Source organism: Capricornis sumatraensis, chromosome 1, assembly GCF_032405125.1.
Source record: "Capricornis sumatraensis isolate serow.1 chromosome 1, serow.2, whole genome shotgun sequence".
Classification (NCBI taxonomy): domain Eukaryota; kingdom Metazoa; phylum Chordata; class Mammalia; order Artiodactyla; family Bovidae; genus Capricornis; species Capricornis sumatraensis.
In genome coordinates, this window is record NC_091069.1 from 247,559,949 (window position 1) to 247,573,949 (window position 14,001).

The window sequence follows — 14,001 nt, forward strand, 5'->3', positions numbered from 1 at the left end:
CTCAGTCATGTCTGACTCTCTGTGATCCCATGGACTACAGCACTCCAGCCTTCCCTGCCCTCTGTCTCCCAGAGTTTTCTCAAACTCATGTCCATTGAGTTTTTTATTCATCATCTAACCATCTCATCCTCTGTCTCCCTGTTCTCCTCCTGCCCTCCATCTTTTCCAGCATTAGGGTCTTTTCCAAAGAGTCCTGGATATGGCTTTATGTGTAACTAGAGGCTTCCTGGATGGCTCAAGAAGTAATGAACCTGCCTGCCAGTGCAGGAGACACAGGTTCAATCCCTGGGTCAGGAAGATCCCCTGGAGAAAGAGGTGGCCACCCACTCAAGTCTTCTTGTCTGGGAAACCCCATGGACAGAGGAGCCTGGCAGTCTACAGCCCATGGGGTTGCAAAGAGTCGGACATGAGTGAGCCCACACGCACACAAAGATGTGACGCACTCAGCCAGTGTTCACATCTCTCTCCTGCCCTGTGCCCCAGGCTAGCAGGTGCTGCTTTAGAAACCTGTCCTAGGCCAGACTGTGTTCTAGAGTACACCCCCGAGTCTGCAGGTGAGACATTCACAGGCTTCCCCCCTTTGCATCCCTCCAGGCTGAAGGAGGATGCCAAGAAGGTTATAGAAGCCCTGGGAAGTACCGAGATCAGGAACATGCGATTCAGGTCAAGCTGGGTGTTTGTGGCGGCGAAAGGCTTTGAACTTCCTGCAGGAATTCAGAGAGAAAAGGTGAGTGGTTGTTAAACATCCCTTCTTCTCAAACAGTTATCGTATGTCCTAGCAATTCCACTCACAGATGCACAGCCAAGAGAACAAAAACACATATTCACACAAAAACTTGCACCGGAAATGTGCTATTATTCCTAACAGCCAAAAAGCAGAAACAACCCAAAGATTGGGTGAATGGACTTAAAAATGTATAAGTAAAATAGATATAAGTGCCCACTGGAATATTATTCAGGCACATAAAGAAATGAAGTATTGATATGTGACATGAGTGAGCCTTGAAAACACACTAAGTAAAGAAACCCAAAAACAAAAGGCCATATACCGTATGATTCCATGTGTATGAGATTTCTATAATAGTCAAAACCCAGAGAGAGAAAGCAGATTAGGAGCTGACTGGGCTATGGGGCATGGTGAGTGGGTATGTGCTTTCTTGTTTCAGGGGTGAAAATGTTTTCCTTTGTGCTTTGCCAGGATGTGGCTTGCAGGTTCTTAGTTCCCTGACCAGGGTTTGAATCCAGGTTCTAGCAGTGAAAGCACCAATTCCTTACCACTAGACTCCCAGGGAATTCCCAGAATATGTTTTAAAATTGAATGTGATGATGGTTGTATGTCTCTGTGAATATACTGAAAACCGCTGAGTAACCACTTTATCATTAAAACCATTAAAAACCACTTTAATAGATGAATTTTATAGATATGCAACAAGCAACACAAGTTTACTATACAGTACAGGGAACTATAGTCAATATTTTGTAATAATCTATAACAGAAAATAATCTGAAAAATAATATATGTGTACATGTATAACTGAATCACCTTGCAATGTACCTGAAACATAAGTCAGTTATCAGTTTAGTAGCTCAGTTGGTCTGACTCTGTGCAACCCATGGACTGCAGCACGCCAGGCTTCCCTGTCCATCACCAACTCCCGGAGCCTGCTTAAACTCATGTCCACTGAGTCAGTGATGCCATCCAACCATCTCATCCTCTGTCATCCCCTTATGTCTTTAATCTTTCCCAGCACCAATGTCTTTTCCAATGAGTCGTTCATCGCATCAAGTGGCCAAAGTATTGGAGCTTCAGCTTGAGCCTCAGACCTTCCAATGAATATTCAGGCTTGATTTCCTTTAGGATGGACTGGTTTAATCTCCTTGCAGTCCAAGGGACTCTCAAGAGTCTTCTCCAACACCACAGTTCAAAAGCATCAATCCTTCGGCACTCAGCCTTCTTTATGGTCCAACTCTCACATCCGTGCGTGACTACTGAGTAAGCTGGAGCAAATCTCATTCTAGGAGGTGATCCTCTTTTCTGATTTTGCTCACAGCTGGCACATTAAACATTGTTGATTAGATGAATGGATAGATTAAATCCTTTTCTTTCCTTTGCACAGATCAACCACTCAAATGATGCGAAGAACAGGTATTCTGGCTGGCCAGCCGAGATCCAGGTAGAAGGCTGCATACCAAAAGGGCCCAGCTAACATTGCCCTGCCTCGATAAATGGGCTTTTTATAGACAAATGCATCCTGAATGGACTATGGCCCTTCTCCAATGGTCAATATTTGATGAATATTTCAGGTTTGTCAACCAACCAATCAAAATATTTGCCAGTTGTATAAAATCTTGTCCCACAGACTTTTTATGCCAGTGTTTATAGAGTGAAGATGTTGAGCTGAAACGCACGGAGAGTGTTCAAGAGGATTCAGTGACATCACCTGGGAAGCAGAAGATTAGGGGAAGCAGTCCCTGCCTGTACAGGTGTGGAGCTATTTTATCATCAGATCCAAGTTTGACCCATGTAGTCCAGATAGCTCTACAGAGAGAAAACCTTTATTCTCCAACCACGGAGCACACCCTCGTTATGGACGGTCATCTCATAGGGACAATGAGCAGCAGCCATAGGGCTTAGCCACCTTCTTGGGTCAACCTTCTTGAGCTCTCCCTGCAGGTCCCTGAATTGATTCATTCATCCCACAAATGTGGGTGCGCCTAACTCGGGCACAAGCAATACAATGGTGAAGAGATTCAGTGTCTGCCTCCACGCAGGGGTGTTGCTCCAGTTGCACCTTGTTTAACAGGATGGGGAGGAGGGATCTCGGATGGGCCAGGCAGGCAGAGGCTGCTCTCAGGGGGACCACTATACAACCCAGACTTCCTAGGAGACACACTGTAGATCCACATACCAAGATGCCCAGCGCCTTGGGGTTAAGACAGCCAAGTCATTGCCAAGTGCTCTTTCTGACCTCCCTCCCAAATCTGGCTCCCAGAAACGATAGGAGACTTTGATGCCAGCTTGATAGTGGTTATCTAGCCTCCAGTTTCTCATCTATCCATAGAGGGGTTGGAACAGATGAACGGTTTCAAGTATTTTTATCAGCAGGCCTCCTTTTAAAAACATGGCAGTACGTGTCACCCTGAATTTCAGCATTCTTGCAGGACCCAACTCCCCAAGTCTCGGTGGCTGATAGCAGCGCTGAGTCCTCCGTGGTTGTAGGTGGGCTGCAGGGCAGTGGAGGCCTAACTCTGAGCATGGGGGCCAGGCTGAAGGAGGGTCTGTTGGGCACGGAAGCCGGAGAACGTGCAAGTGCAGATGTTTGCCAGAGCTCCTGCCAGGACAGGTGTGAGCCCTCATCACTGCATCCCGCTGCCAACCAGGGAGAACATCAGCCTCCTGGTGGTGAGGGGGGTGACTGTCGGCCCCCTCAGGGAGCCTGCGTCTCTCTCTGCAGAGGAGTCTGCAAACCACTCAGTGGGATCTTGGCTGGGGCCCTGTTACAGGCTAGACTCTGTTCCTCCCTAACTCATGAGCTGAGTCATAACTAACTGTCAGTACCACAGAATGTGACCTTGTGTGGAAATAGGGTCACTGTTGGTGTAACAAGTTCAAGTCGGGTGGCCCCTATCCAGTGTGACTGGTGTCCTAACAAAAAGGAGAAATTTGGACACAAACAGGCCATCAGAGAGAACCCCCTTCTGGGCTCTGGACCACCTTAGAGGAGGCCTGGAAGGGGACTTGAGGGTCACTGAAAGGCAGCGGAACGGAGACCCTGGGAGGGTGGGGGCTGGAGGAGGGAGGGGTGCCCAGGACTTGAAGGGCAGCGGACTCCTCTCTAGGGGGGTCTAGGGGAAATTTCCAAATCTCTGTATCTTCCTCTTTTTACTGTGAACCTTAAACAAATAAAGTCTATTACAAAACAAAGCTGTCAAGGAAACAGACTCAGATGGGCAGCCACCTGTCCTGAGCGTCCATCCTCTCTCCCCAGACGCCCCCACCCTGCCCCATGTGGAAGTCAGCCTGAGCCTCCCCTACCCCCAGCCCCACCCTGAGAACTCTCCCAGCAGGGCCGCCCCGCCTCTCTCTGCTGCTGGAGAGCGGGTGGACCTGCAAGGAATGCCCCTCCCACGAGAGGGCAGGGCCTCTAACCCCTACCCTGTGAAAGGCAGGCACTTCTGAGCTCTAAGAATCCCTGTTACCAATATGCCTGGATTTTTGAAAGACTTCCCTGGTGGCTCAGTGGTAAAGAACCCACCTGTCAATGCAGGAGATGCGGGTTCAATCCCTGAGTCAGGAAGATTCCCTGGAGAAGGAAGTGGCAACCCACTCCAGTATTCTTGCCTGGAGAATCCCACGGATGGAGGAACCTGGTGGTCTGCAGTCCAAGGGGTCTTAAAAGAGTGACTGAACACACACACACACACACACACACACTGGACATTGAACATCACAGATTCAGAAATGGAGCTTGTTCCTGTCTAAGGAGCTGAGCCCCTCTACTGCCCAGAGGCCCTTTGTCACCCTCTAGCCCAGACAGACACTGCCCACCCAGGCCTGTCCTCCGTCCACGAGCACCATGCGTGCATGAGGGCTGACAGCCTCCTTGCACTTGCCCTGAGATGGGTCACCATCATCCCCCAGCCCTGCCCCTGCACCGCTGGAGCAAGGGGGGGTCCAGACAGTGAAGAGCTGGGGGATTTCCACCCACAGTGGCCTCTGCCACTCCACCACCCTGCACAGACACACACTTAGAACTCTCACCTGTGCACAGGCTCCCAGTTCCTCACCTCCTCAATCCATTAGTGGGGCAGACACTTTATGGTCTCTGCACAACCGAGAAAGCAAACTCAGAAGGAGCAGTCCTGCTGAGGGTGTATGAGCACCCAGACCAGCCCTTCCTTGGAGGGTCAGTGGGCCAGGTGGGCTGAGGGAGCCCAGCTAGGGGTCATCACCAAGCTCCCGCCCGAAACCCCGGACAGCAGCTTGCGAACTAGCCCAGAGCCTTGATGCTGCTGAGGCCCTGATCTTTCCTGGAGAGACTTCCTGAGGGCGTGCCGAGGGGGAGTGCTGTGCTGCTGGGGAGGGTGGGTCCTCAGTCACCTCCTTAGCGCGAACTTCCCTCACTGCCTCCGTGGAAGTGGTCCCACTCTGTCTGGCCTCTGCGGTGTCTTCCCTGTGCCTTTCCTGGAGCTGCAAAGGCATTCACCCTGTAACACAGTTGATGAATCAGAAAACTCACTGCAAAGTCAGCTGTCCAGTTCTTCCCTCCGTCTTACCCCTCTGCCCAGAGACCTCTGGATGGATGACCTGGGCATCAGGTCCTGCAGGACGCAGACCCTGGAAACTTCCCCCCAGGACCTCTTAATGCCAGGCTTTAATAACCATCTTTTAAGCCTAAAAATGTCTTCTTTAGAGGAAATTTTGCCCACAAGTCAGGTGAATGAGCAAAAAAGTGCTCCGGATTAATTTTGTTAATTTTCTTAGATTTTTTGTTTTGTTTTGGAAAGCTTCATGGGTGTGACACTGAGATGGAGGCAGAATCCCCCCGTCCTGTGCCAGCCCAGAACCCCCAGGGCTCCTTGGGGCCCCCCATACTCTGGTGGTGGGAATGCCCAGCTCACCCTCGCTTCAGTCACAGCGAAGGGAGGGCTTTGGGACCCCGGGGGGTGCATGCCCATAGTTTTGCAGGCGAAGTAACCCACACAAGACCAGGAAGTCAGGCTCACCCCTGGGAACCAGCTCATGTGTGAGGGTACGCAGCGCGTGCCTACGTGAGGGATGCTGTGGAGGAGCTGTGGATGTCTTTTCCTAGCATGTTCAGAGCTTAAACAGGGCAGAGAGTGGCAGCGCACAGCATCTCAGAAAGTCCTTCTGGACAGTGCTATGATAAGTGACCCGTTCTCCAAGTGTGGTCGGCCCCAGCCTGCTGGAGAACCTGTTAGACCCGTTACCCGCTCCCACCCCGCCCCTCCCTATGAGTTCAAATGCCCACCACGAGACTGATGCAGCTGGAGTCAGGACCACTGTGTGAAACACCGGGAAATGGACGGATGCTTCAGGTTTCGTTTCTGTGGCAGGCTGATGGTTTCGTTTCTATGGCAAGCCATTAGTTTCATTTCCCTTGCTTCTGGGGAAGCAAGCCACGAGGGGAGGAGGGATCCTATAAAAGGAACGGGAGGAATGTGCAGAGATGACTTGCCGGCCTCCCTCCTACAGGCGCACAGGTAAGAGCTGGGTCAGTGCGGGGAGGGCTGCCTAAATGCGTCTTCCGGCAGCAGATCTGCTTTTCTATTAAAAGCGGTTCCTGGTAAACGTGGCTTGTGCCAGAAGGCTGGAGGCAGAAAGATGATGTTTCTGAAGCTGCCTGCGTTGTGCGGGAGTGCTGGCCCCTAGCCATCCCTGCAGGCATGCTCTAGAAAGGAAGCACAGGGGGTGCCCATCTCCCCGAGTCTGGCCAAAGACCTTGTGACTACTCAGAAGTGGCTTCTGGAACTTCCATGGAAGTTGCACATCCTGAGGAGGGCAAAGAGTTTCATGCTCTGTGAAGCTGTGATTTATAATAAGAAATATATTAACCATAGTCACCTTGCTGTAGGATGCATCTCCACAGCTGATAATACTGTGTAACATTTTAGAAAGTTGCTAAGAGAGTAGAAGGCTTCCCAGGTGGCAATCGTGGTAAAGAACCCGCCTGCTAATGCAGGAGACTCAGGAGATGCAGGTTCGATCCTCAGGTTAGGAAGATCCCCTGGAGAAGGGCTTGGCAACTCACTCCAGTGTTCTTTCCCGGAGAATCCCATCGACAGAGAAGCCTGGGAGGCTACAGTCTATGGGGCTGCAAAATAGTCAGACACGACTTAGAGACTTAACAACGAAAAGAGTAGATCTTAAAAGTCCTCATCGCAAGAAAAAAAAGTAAGTATGAGGATAGATATTAACTCATCCAGGTGACTATTTCATAATATTCACAATTGTAGGGGAAAAGGAGAGATTATTTGGTCTGTGTCAGTTCCAACCTCACAGGTGTTCCTAAAACCCTCAGAAGCGAGGAGAGCATCGGCTTCTGTTATGCTAATCAGGTGGTGTCAGGTCCCAGTGTTATGTTAATGAGATGGGAGCCGGTTGCCTAGGTGAGCGATCACGTGACAGAGGCCGGGCACTTCCAGCCACGCCCCACCTCCCGGAAGAGAAGCAGGGCAGGAGGCTGAGTTCAATCTCTGATAGTGATGGAATCACTCAGGTCTATGTAATGAAGCCGCCTGAAAACCCGAGAGTGTTTGGAGGGCTCTGGAGCGCACTGGAGATGCGGGGCAGCGGCGCTCGCAGACGAAGCGGAAGCTCCACCGTCGGCCCGCGCCTGCCCTCTGCGTCTCTTCCATCTGGCTTGTTCTGAGTTGGGCTTCCCTGGTGGCTCAGCTGGTAGAGAGAGACCTGGGTTCCATCCCTGGGCTGAGAAGATCCCCTGACGAAGGAAAAGGCCACCCACTCCAGTATTCTGGCCTGGAGAATTCCATAGACTGTATAGTCCCTGGAGTCTCAAAGAGTCGGACAAGACTGAGCGGCTTCCACTTTCACTTTTCCTGAGTTGTGTCTGTGTGCATGCGATTTCACTCAGTCATGTCCGAATCTTTGTGATCCCACGGACTGTAGCTCACCAGGCTCCTCTGTCCATGGAGATTCTCTGGGCAAGAATACTAGAGTGGGTTGCCATGCCCTCCTCCAGGGGATCTTCCCCACCCAGGGTTCGCACCCGAGTCTCTTATGTCTCCTGCATTGCAGGCAGGTTCTGTAAAGAACTGGCGCCACCTGGGAAATCCTTTTATAATAAACCTGTGATCTAGTCAGTGAAAGGTTTCTGCTCTAGCAGATTATTCAAACCCAAGAGGGGCGGTGAGATGAGGCGGGCGGGGCGGGGTGGGGTGGGGAAGGCGGGGGACGGGGGGGGGGGGCGGGGGACGGGGGGGCGGGGGGGCGGGGGGTGCTCTTTGCTAGCACTTTGCATCTGAAGTGGGCAGTGTTTACTGGGCGAAAAATGCACATGAGAGTTGTGAGTTAAGTTCTATTGGGGCCAAAATGAGGATGATAGCCTGGGAGATAGCATTTTGGATAGCTCCGAGGAGCTGCAACAAACAGCTAGTGGGGAAGTCAGTAATATATGATTTTAGTGAAGGGCATACATGCAATCAAGCACGCATTTCTGCAGAAGCTCACTGCTAGTCATGAGGAGCAGATGCCACTATTAGTGATTTTAGCGCTTTTCTAGACATGAGGAGATGCAAGAATTGTGTTCATAAAATCTTTTCCGGAAAATATCTAACTATCTGAAGACCTGTTCTGCCAGTTTTTCCCAGAGCACAGAGGGCCTTGTTCCTGATCTCCATCCTGAATTACTTTCAGGGGAGCAACTGCAGTGGCTCAGAATTCAATCCTTGTAGAGTTAGATGTGTGTATGTGTGTGTGTGTGTCTGTGTGTGTGCTCAATCACTTAGTTGTGTCCAATTGTGACCCCATGGACTATAGCCTGACAGGCGCCTCTGTTCATGGGATTCCCCAGGCAAGAATACTGGAGTGGGATGCCATTTCCTTCTCCAGGGGTCTTCCTGACCCAGGGATCAGACCCAAGTCTCTTGCTTCTCCTGCATTGGTAGGCATATTCTTTGCCACTGTGCCACCTGGGAAGCCTAGAGACAGATGACAAGTGCCAATTTGCAATTGGCAGCAGGATGGGGTGGGGGCAGGTGAGTAGGGTGAGCCCCATCTGATAATAGTCCTGTGGTATCCGCTGTCATGTCCCAGTAGACAGTATCTGAATTGAGTCAACTATGATGATCTAGAATGACACACACTTTGGAACTTGTATCAGAATTAAAGCCCCAAAGCCTGATCTCAGAGCTTCAGGATCCCTCTTACTTGAGGCAGCGGTGGCCAAGAGGGCTCCTGACACTGTTTCTCAAGGGGCAAGGACATCTGCTTTCTGCTGCTGCTGCTGCTAAGTCACTTCAGTCGTGTCTGACTCTGCGATCCCAGAGACAGCAGCCCACCAGGCTCCCACGTCCCTGGGATTCTCCAGGCAAGAACACTGGAGTGGGTTGCCATTTCCTTCTCCAATGCATGAAAGTGAAAAGTGAAAGTGAAGTCGCTCAGTTGTGTCTGACTCCTAGCGACCCCATGGACTGCAGCCTACCTGGCTCCTCCGTCCATGGGATTTTCCAGGCAAGAGTACTGTAGTGGGGTGCCATTGCCTTCTCCAACACCTGCTTTCTAGCATTTGCTGATTCCTATTGTAGCATGAACTGGTGGATTATTATGCCTTCAGATTTTTACGTAGAGATAGATATGATGCCAAGTCCGCCCAGCAAAGAAAGGCACTTGGGGGGGAACAGATTAGGTATAAACCATGGTGCTTTTGAGCTGTGGGGCTGGAGAAGACTCTTGCGAGTCCCACGAACAGCAAGGTGATTAAACCAGTCAATCCTAAAGGAAATCAACCCTGAATATTCACTGGAGGGACTGATACTGAAGCTGAAGTTCCAAAAATTTGGCCACCCGATGCGAAGAGCCGACTCATTAGAAAAGACCCTGATGCTGGGAAAGGTTGAGGGCAGGAGGAGAAAGGGAAGACAGGGTGAGATGATTGGATGGCATCACCAACTCAATGGACATGAATCTGAGCAAGCTCCAGGAGACTCTGAAAGAGGGAGCCTGGCGTGCTGCAGTTCATGGGGTTGCAGAGAGTCAGACACGACTGAGTGACTGAACAGCAATGGTGTGTGAGTGTCCTAAGGTTGTCATGGCACAGTATCCCAGACTAGAGGGCTTAAAACATGAAAACTTAGTCTCTCCCAGCCCTGGAGGCTGGAAGTCTGAGATGGAGGCATTAGCAGCGCTGTTTCCTCCTGAGATTCTGCATAGAGTCCATCCCCGTCCCTGCCAGCTTCTGCTCATTGCCAGCACTCCTTGGCACTACTGGAGGAAAATATCTGAGGATGCTGCCAGCAGGATGAAAAAGAAAAAGCAGAGGACTTTTCATGGGATCATACTTTCTCTAGACACTTGCTGAAGGGTCAGGTATTTTATAAGACGAGGAATTTCGTGGGAGAGACTGGCCCCATGGGAAACAATCAGATATGAAACAGAGAAAAGGCTAAACCTCAGGGACTCAGAGAAATGAAGAACAGGAAGATGCAAAGCAGCTGTAAAACCCAGATTTAGTTTTAGTCCCCGACCAGTGGGAGGGGCTGGCTGAGAGTCTTCTTCCTCTAAAGCTAGCCACAGGGCATTTGAGGGCTGCGTGCCAGCAATTCCTGGCCAGGAAGTGTCTGCCTCATCTTCCCGCAGCCCCACACATCTGGGAATCGGCTGACTATAAGATTGGGGTTGCCTGTAAGACTGGCCTTCCACCCAACACTCAGCTGAGCAGTCTTAGTGCCCCTCATCCACAGGAGGGAACAAAGGTGCTGTCTTAGGATTTCACCACAGAGATAAGGGTGCCCCCTCCACTGGACAGCCTTTGCAGGGCTCCCCCAGGAGTGGGACCAAGCCTGGGGGTGTCTCCCTTTTCTTAGGGTCTCCAGGTCGGTGAGGCTGGCTGCTCAGAAAAGTGCAGGTTAGAAGACTTCCCCACCTCCGTCCAGCCCAAACCCAAATGTCAGGTCTAGCTCCAGCCATGCCAGGAAAGGCCAGGGCACAGCCCAGAAAGAGCAAGACAGAGAGGACCAGAGGGGCCAGCCCCCAGTCCCAAAGAAGGGAGCCGCCCCTGGGCTGGGCTTTCTGAGCCCGCAGGAGGTAAGTGTGCTGCTCCCAGTTCCCTGAGCTCATTCTAACCTCAGGACCTTTGCACTTGGACTTACTCTGCCAAGAAGGTTCCTCCCCAGGTCCTCAAATAATAGTTCCTCTCTTCATTAATTTCCTGTTTCCTGTATACACAGACATGCCCTCAAACAGCCCCTGCCTCCACCTCTGACACTGACCCTAGGATCTGTCACCCACTCCCTTTCTTCCAGACACCCCGTCGTCACCTGGGGTTGCATTACTGCAGCCTTCTTCATTGGTCGGCTTTCTTGTTTGGGGGGTCCCCCTGACAGAATGTGTGTACCGGAGACAGGGACTTCATCTGGCTTGCTCACCACTGAACCCTCATGGCAGGAACCACCTCGCACATAGTAGGTCCTCGTATTAGTTTGTATTTGTTAGTTTGTAACAAAGTGCCACAGGGTGGATGGCTTAGACAACAGAAATTTACTTTCTCCCAATCTGGAGGCCAGACGTCCAAGACTAAGGTGTTAGCAGGGTTACTTTCTCCCAAGGCCTCCTGGGCATGGAGACGGTGGTCTTCTCCCCGTGTCCTCATCTGGTCTTGTATGTGTGTATTTGTCCTAATCTGTTTTTCCTAAGACACCAGTGAGATTGGATTAGTGCCCTCGTTTACCTCAATCACCTCTTTAAAGGCCATCTCTCCAGTGTAGACATACACCGTGGTCCTAGGGGTTAGGACTCTGATCTATGAACTTGGGGACACAATTCAGCCTGCATCAGTCCTCAAAACACATCTGTTGAATGAATGAATAAGTGAATGAGCCACCCCCACTTTTAAAGCTAGGCCAATGGCACACACAAGGTTATGAATGTGCAGCTCCAGTTGCAGCATGCTCCAGTTGGCCCAGCATTCAGAGGTGGCATCAAATAGGAAGAGGTAAGTGAGGACCAAATTCTTTAGGAACTTTGTTCTGAAAAAAGACTCCCGAAGTTTTTAGAAAGGGTAGTGGCAGGATGAGACCGAGGGCTTAGAAGGGAAAGGGCCACAGTGTGTGCAAGGATGGGACCACTGTTGTGAGGAGGGGATGGACAGAGGGCTGGAAACGGGGCACACACGGATGCCCCAAGGGGCAGTTATGGGGTAGGCACCACCTCGAGACTCCAATCCTCCCCACTGGTTAGTGCCCTGGAGCTGGCCTGACAAATGCCCCCAACTCAGACACATGCCCCCAACTCAGACACATAGGACATCTATTCTCTCCTGGTTCTCAGGCCAGAAGTTCCAGGGCAAGGTGTTGGTAGAGCTAGTTCTTCCCAGAGGCTCTGAGGGAGACCCCTTTCAGGCTCCTGTCCCAGCTTCTGGGGCCCCTGATCCCCTCGGAGGTCCCTGATGTGGGCCAGCGACCCTCCAGTGTGTGCCTCTGTCGCCCTCCAGCCAAGGGGCTCTGAGTCTCAAACCCTCTCCGCCTGTCTCTTCTTGCATTTCGGGCCCACCGTCATCGCCAGAGCTGCCTCAATTCCACTGCAAGTAGGCTTTTCCAAGTAAGGTCACTGTCACATATCCAGGTGGACTTGCATGGGAGGAGAGCGAAGCCATTCAACTCACTGTCTCCACTCTGGCCCCCCTAGCGGGTGGGAGGCGGTCATAGCAGGAAAGTGTTCATGACCCAGAGTCCCTGGCCGGCCTCTGGGCCCTGACTCAGGCCAGTATCTAGACTTCTGTGCTTCACCTTCTTGACCTGAAAAAGTGCCTACTAGGCACTGACATGCAGGGTTGCTGTGGAAACAGCATCACAGGTTGCTGTGAAATGAGCATCTCAGAGCGGTGCTGAGTGAGGCCAGCTGTCTCTAGGAGGAAGACCACCTGGTTATAGGTCCCACGGAGATGTAAGAGACCCCAGCAACCTTTTCTCCCAGAGTCTCCAGCAGCCTGACCCAGCCTGGGTGAGAAACAGTGACGGCGGGGCAGAGATTGGCAACCAAGGAACCCTGGAGGGGCTCCCTGTCATCTCTCCACGCCTTACTGCTTCCTCTTCATCCTAAGCTGTAGGTGACGACGCGGAGGCCAGCAGAAGTGACGGCAGACCCTTGAGACGCTCCCGTGGAAGCGTGGAGTCCACTTGTCCCCAGGCCCCGGGGGCCCACCAACACCCCTTTTGTTTTCTGTGCCTGTTTGCTGCCATCAGCCCCTCCTGCAGACAGGCCTGAGCTGGGCTGCTGGTCTCCCCTGCATCGGTGAGCGGCAGGCGGGTTTTGTAAGGGACTGGGCAAGGCAGAGCTGGAAGAAATACAGCCCCCAGGAAGGTCTGCTGGGGGACCTCTGGGCACATTCCCGTCTTGTGTCTTCGCAGAGCTAGCCAAGAAGACCGGAGGCGCTGAGCCCCAGAGACCACACACCCCAGCTCTCCGAGCAGACAGTCATGGCGACGTCCTACAGGGCTTTGAAGTTCAGGAGGCACGCTCCAACCTCCACTCAGCACCACCCAAAGGAAGACATGAACTTCCATCAGCAGCCACCAGGGCTACCGGGCGCAGCACTGGGGCAGACAATGAGTCCCCCACACTGGCAGGTGGGAGAGAGCAACCCGGACTTCCTCCCCAACAACTTCAATCAGCTGAATTTGGACCCTCAGCAGCCAGAAGCAGACGGGGGCCAACAGAGGTCAAAGGTAAGGTGAGAAGAGGGTGGGTCAGGAAGGGTGCATGGGTGGGTTGGGGTGTGTGTGGAGAGAAGTGTGTGTGTTAGTCACTCAGTCTTGTCCGACTCTTTGTGACCCCATGGACCGCAGCCCGCAAGGCTCCTCTGCCCATGGGATTCTCCAGGCAAGAGTACTGGGGTGGGTTGCCGTTTCTTCCCCTAGAGGATCTTTATGACCCGGGGATGGAACCTGGGTCTCCTGCAGTGCAGGCAGATTCCTTACCATCTGAAAGAAGGTGGAGGGGTTGGGGGGAGTGGGGAATAAAACCTGCCAGTCTAGTCCAGTCCCCATAGCACAGCTGGTGCCCTCCCCCGCCCCCAACCTTCTGGTCACTTCCAACAAGCCCCAGGGGCAGACAGTCTCTGGGGCAGCAATGACCTTCCTGGACATGGATCTGGGGCCTCCATTCTCTCTGCTGGAGTCTCCTGCCTAGGAGCTTTCCCTCTAGCTATGACTGCCACAGTCATCACTGCCAGCCACCCCCCACCCCAGCCCTGCAGGCCCGGGTGGGCTTCTCCCCTCCCTCCAACTGGAAGCGCCTGCCCT

At 52.3% G+C, this 14,001-nt stretch overlaps 2 protein-coding genes across 3 annotated transcripts in view; both read left to right on the forward strand.

Moving 5' to 3' along the window:
• The window catches only part of FAM3B (FAM3 metabolism regulating signaling molecule B), a 92,862-nt gene extending 90,655 nt beyond the window's left edge, over positions 1-2,207 (forward strand). The window contains exons 9-10 of the mRNA XM_068969397.1: positions 595-727; positions 2,118-2,207. Coding sequence (XP_068825498.1) covers positions 595-727; positions 2,118-2,207 — 223 coding nt within the window. The remainder of the gene's footprint in view (positions 1-594; positions 728-2,117) is intronic.
• A 3,980-nt stretch (positions 2,208-6,187) lies between these two features.
• MX2 (MX dynamin like GTPase 2) overlaps positions 6,188-14,001 on the forward strand; it is a 39,313-nt gene continuing 31,499 nt past the window's right edge. Inside the window, exons 1-3 of one of the 2 annotated variants that reach the window (XM_068972444.1) lie at positions 6,188-6,225; positions 12,801-12,991; positions 13,108-13,425. In XM_068972444.1, coding sequence (XP_068828545.1) covers positions 13,177-13,425 — 249 coding nt within the window. In that variant the 5' untranslated portion in view covers positions 6,188-6,225; positions 12,801-12,991; positions 13,108-13,176. Of the gene's footprint in view, positions 6,226-11,136; positions 11,164-12,800; positions 12,992-13,107; positions 13,426-14,001 lie in introns of those variants that run through there. The other variant, XM_068972451.1, reaches the window with a different exon arrangement.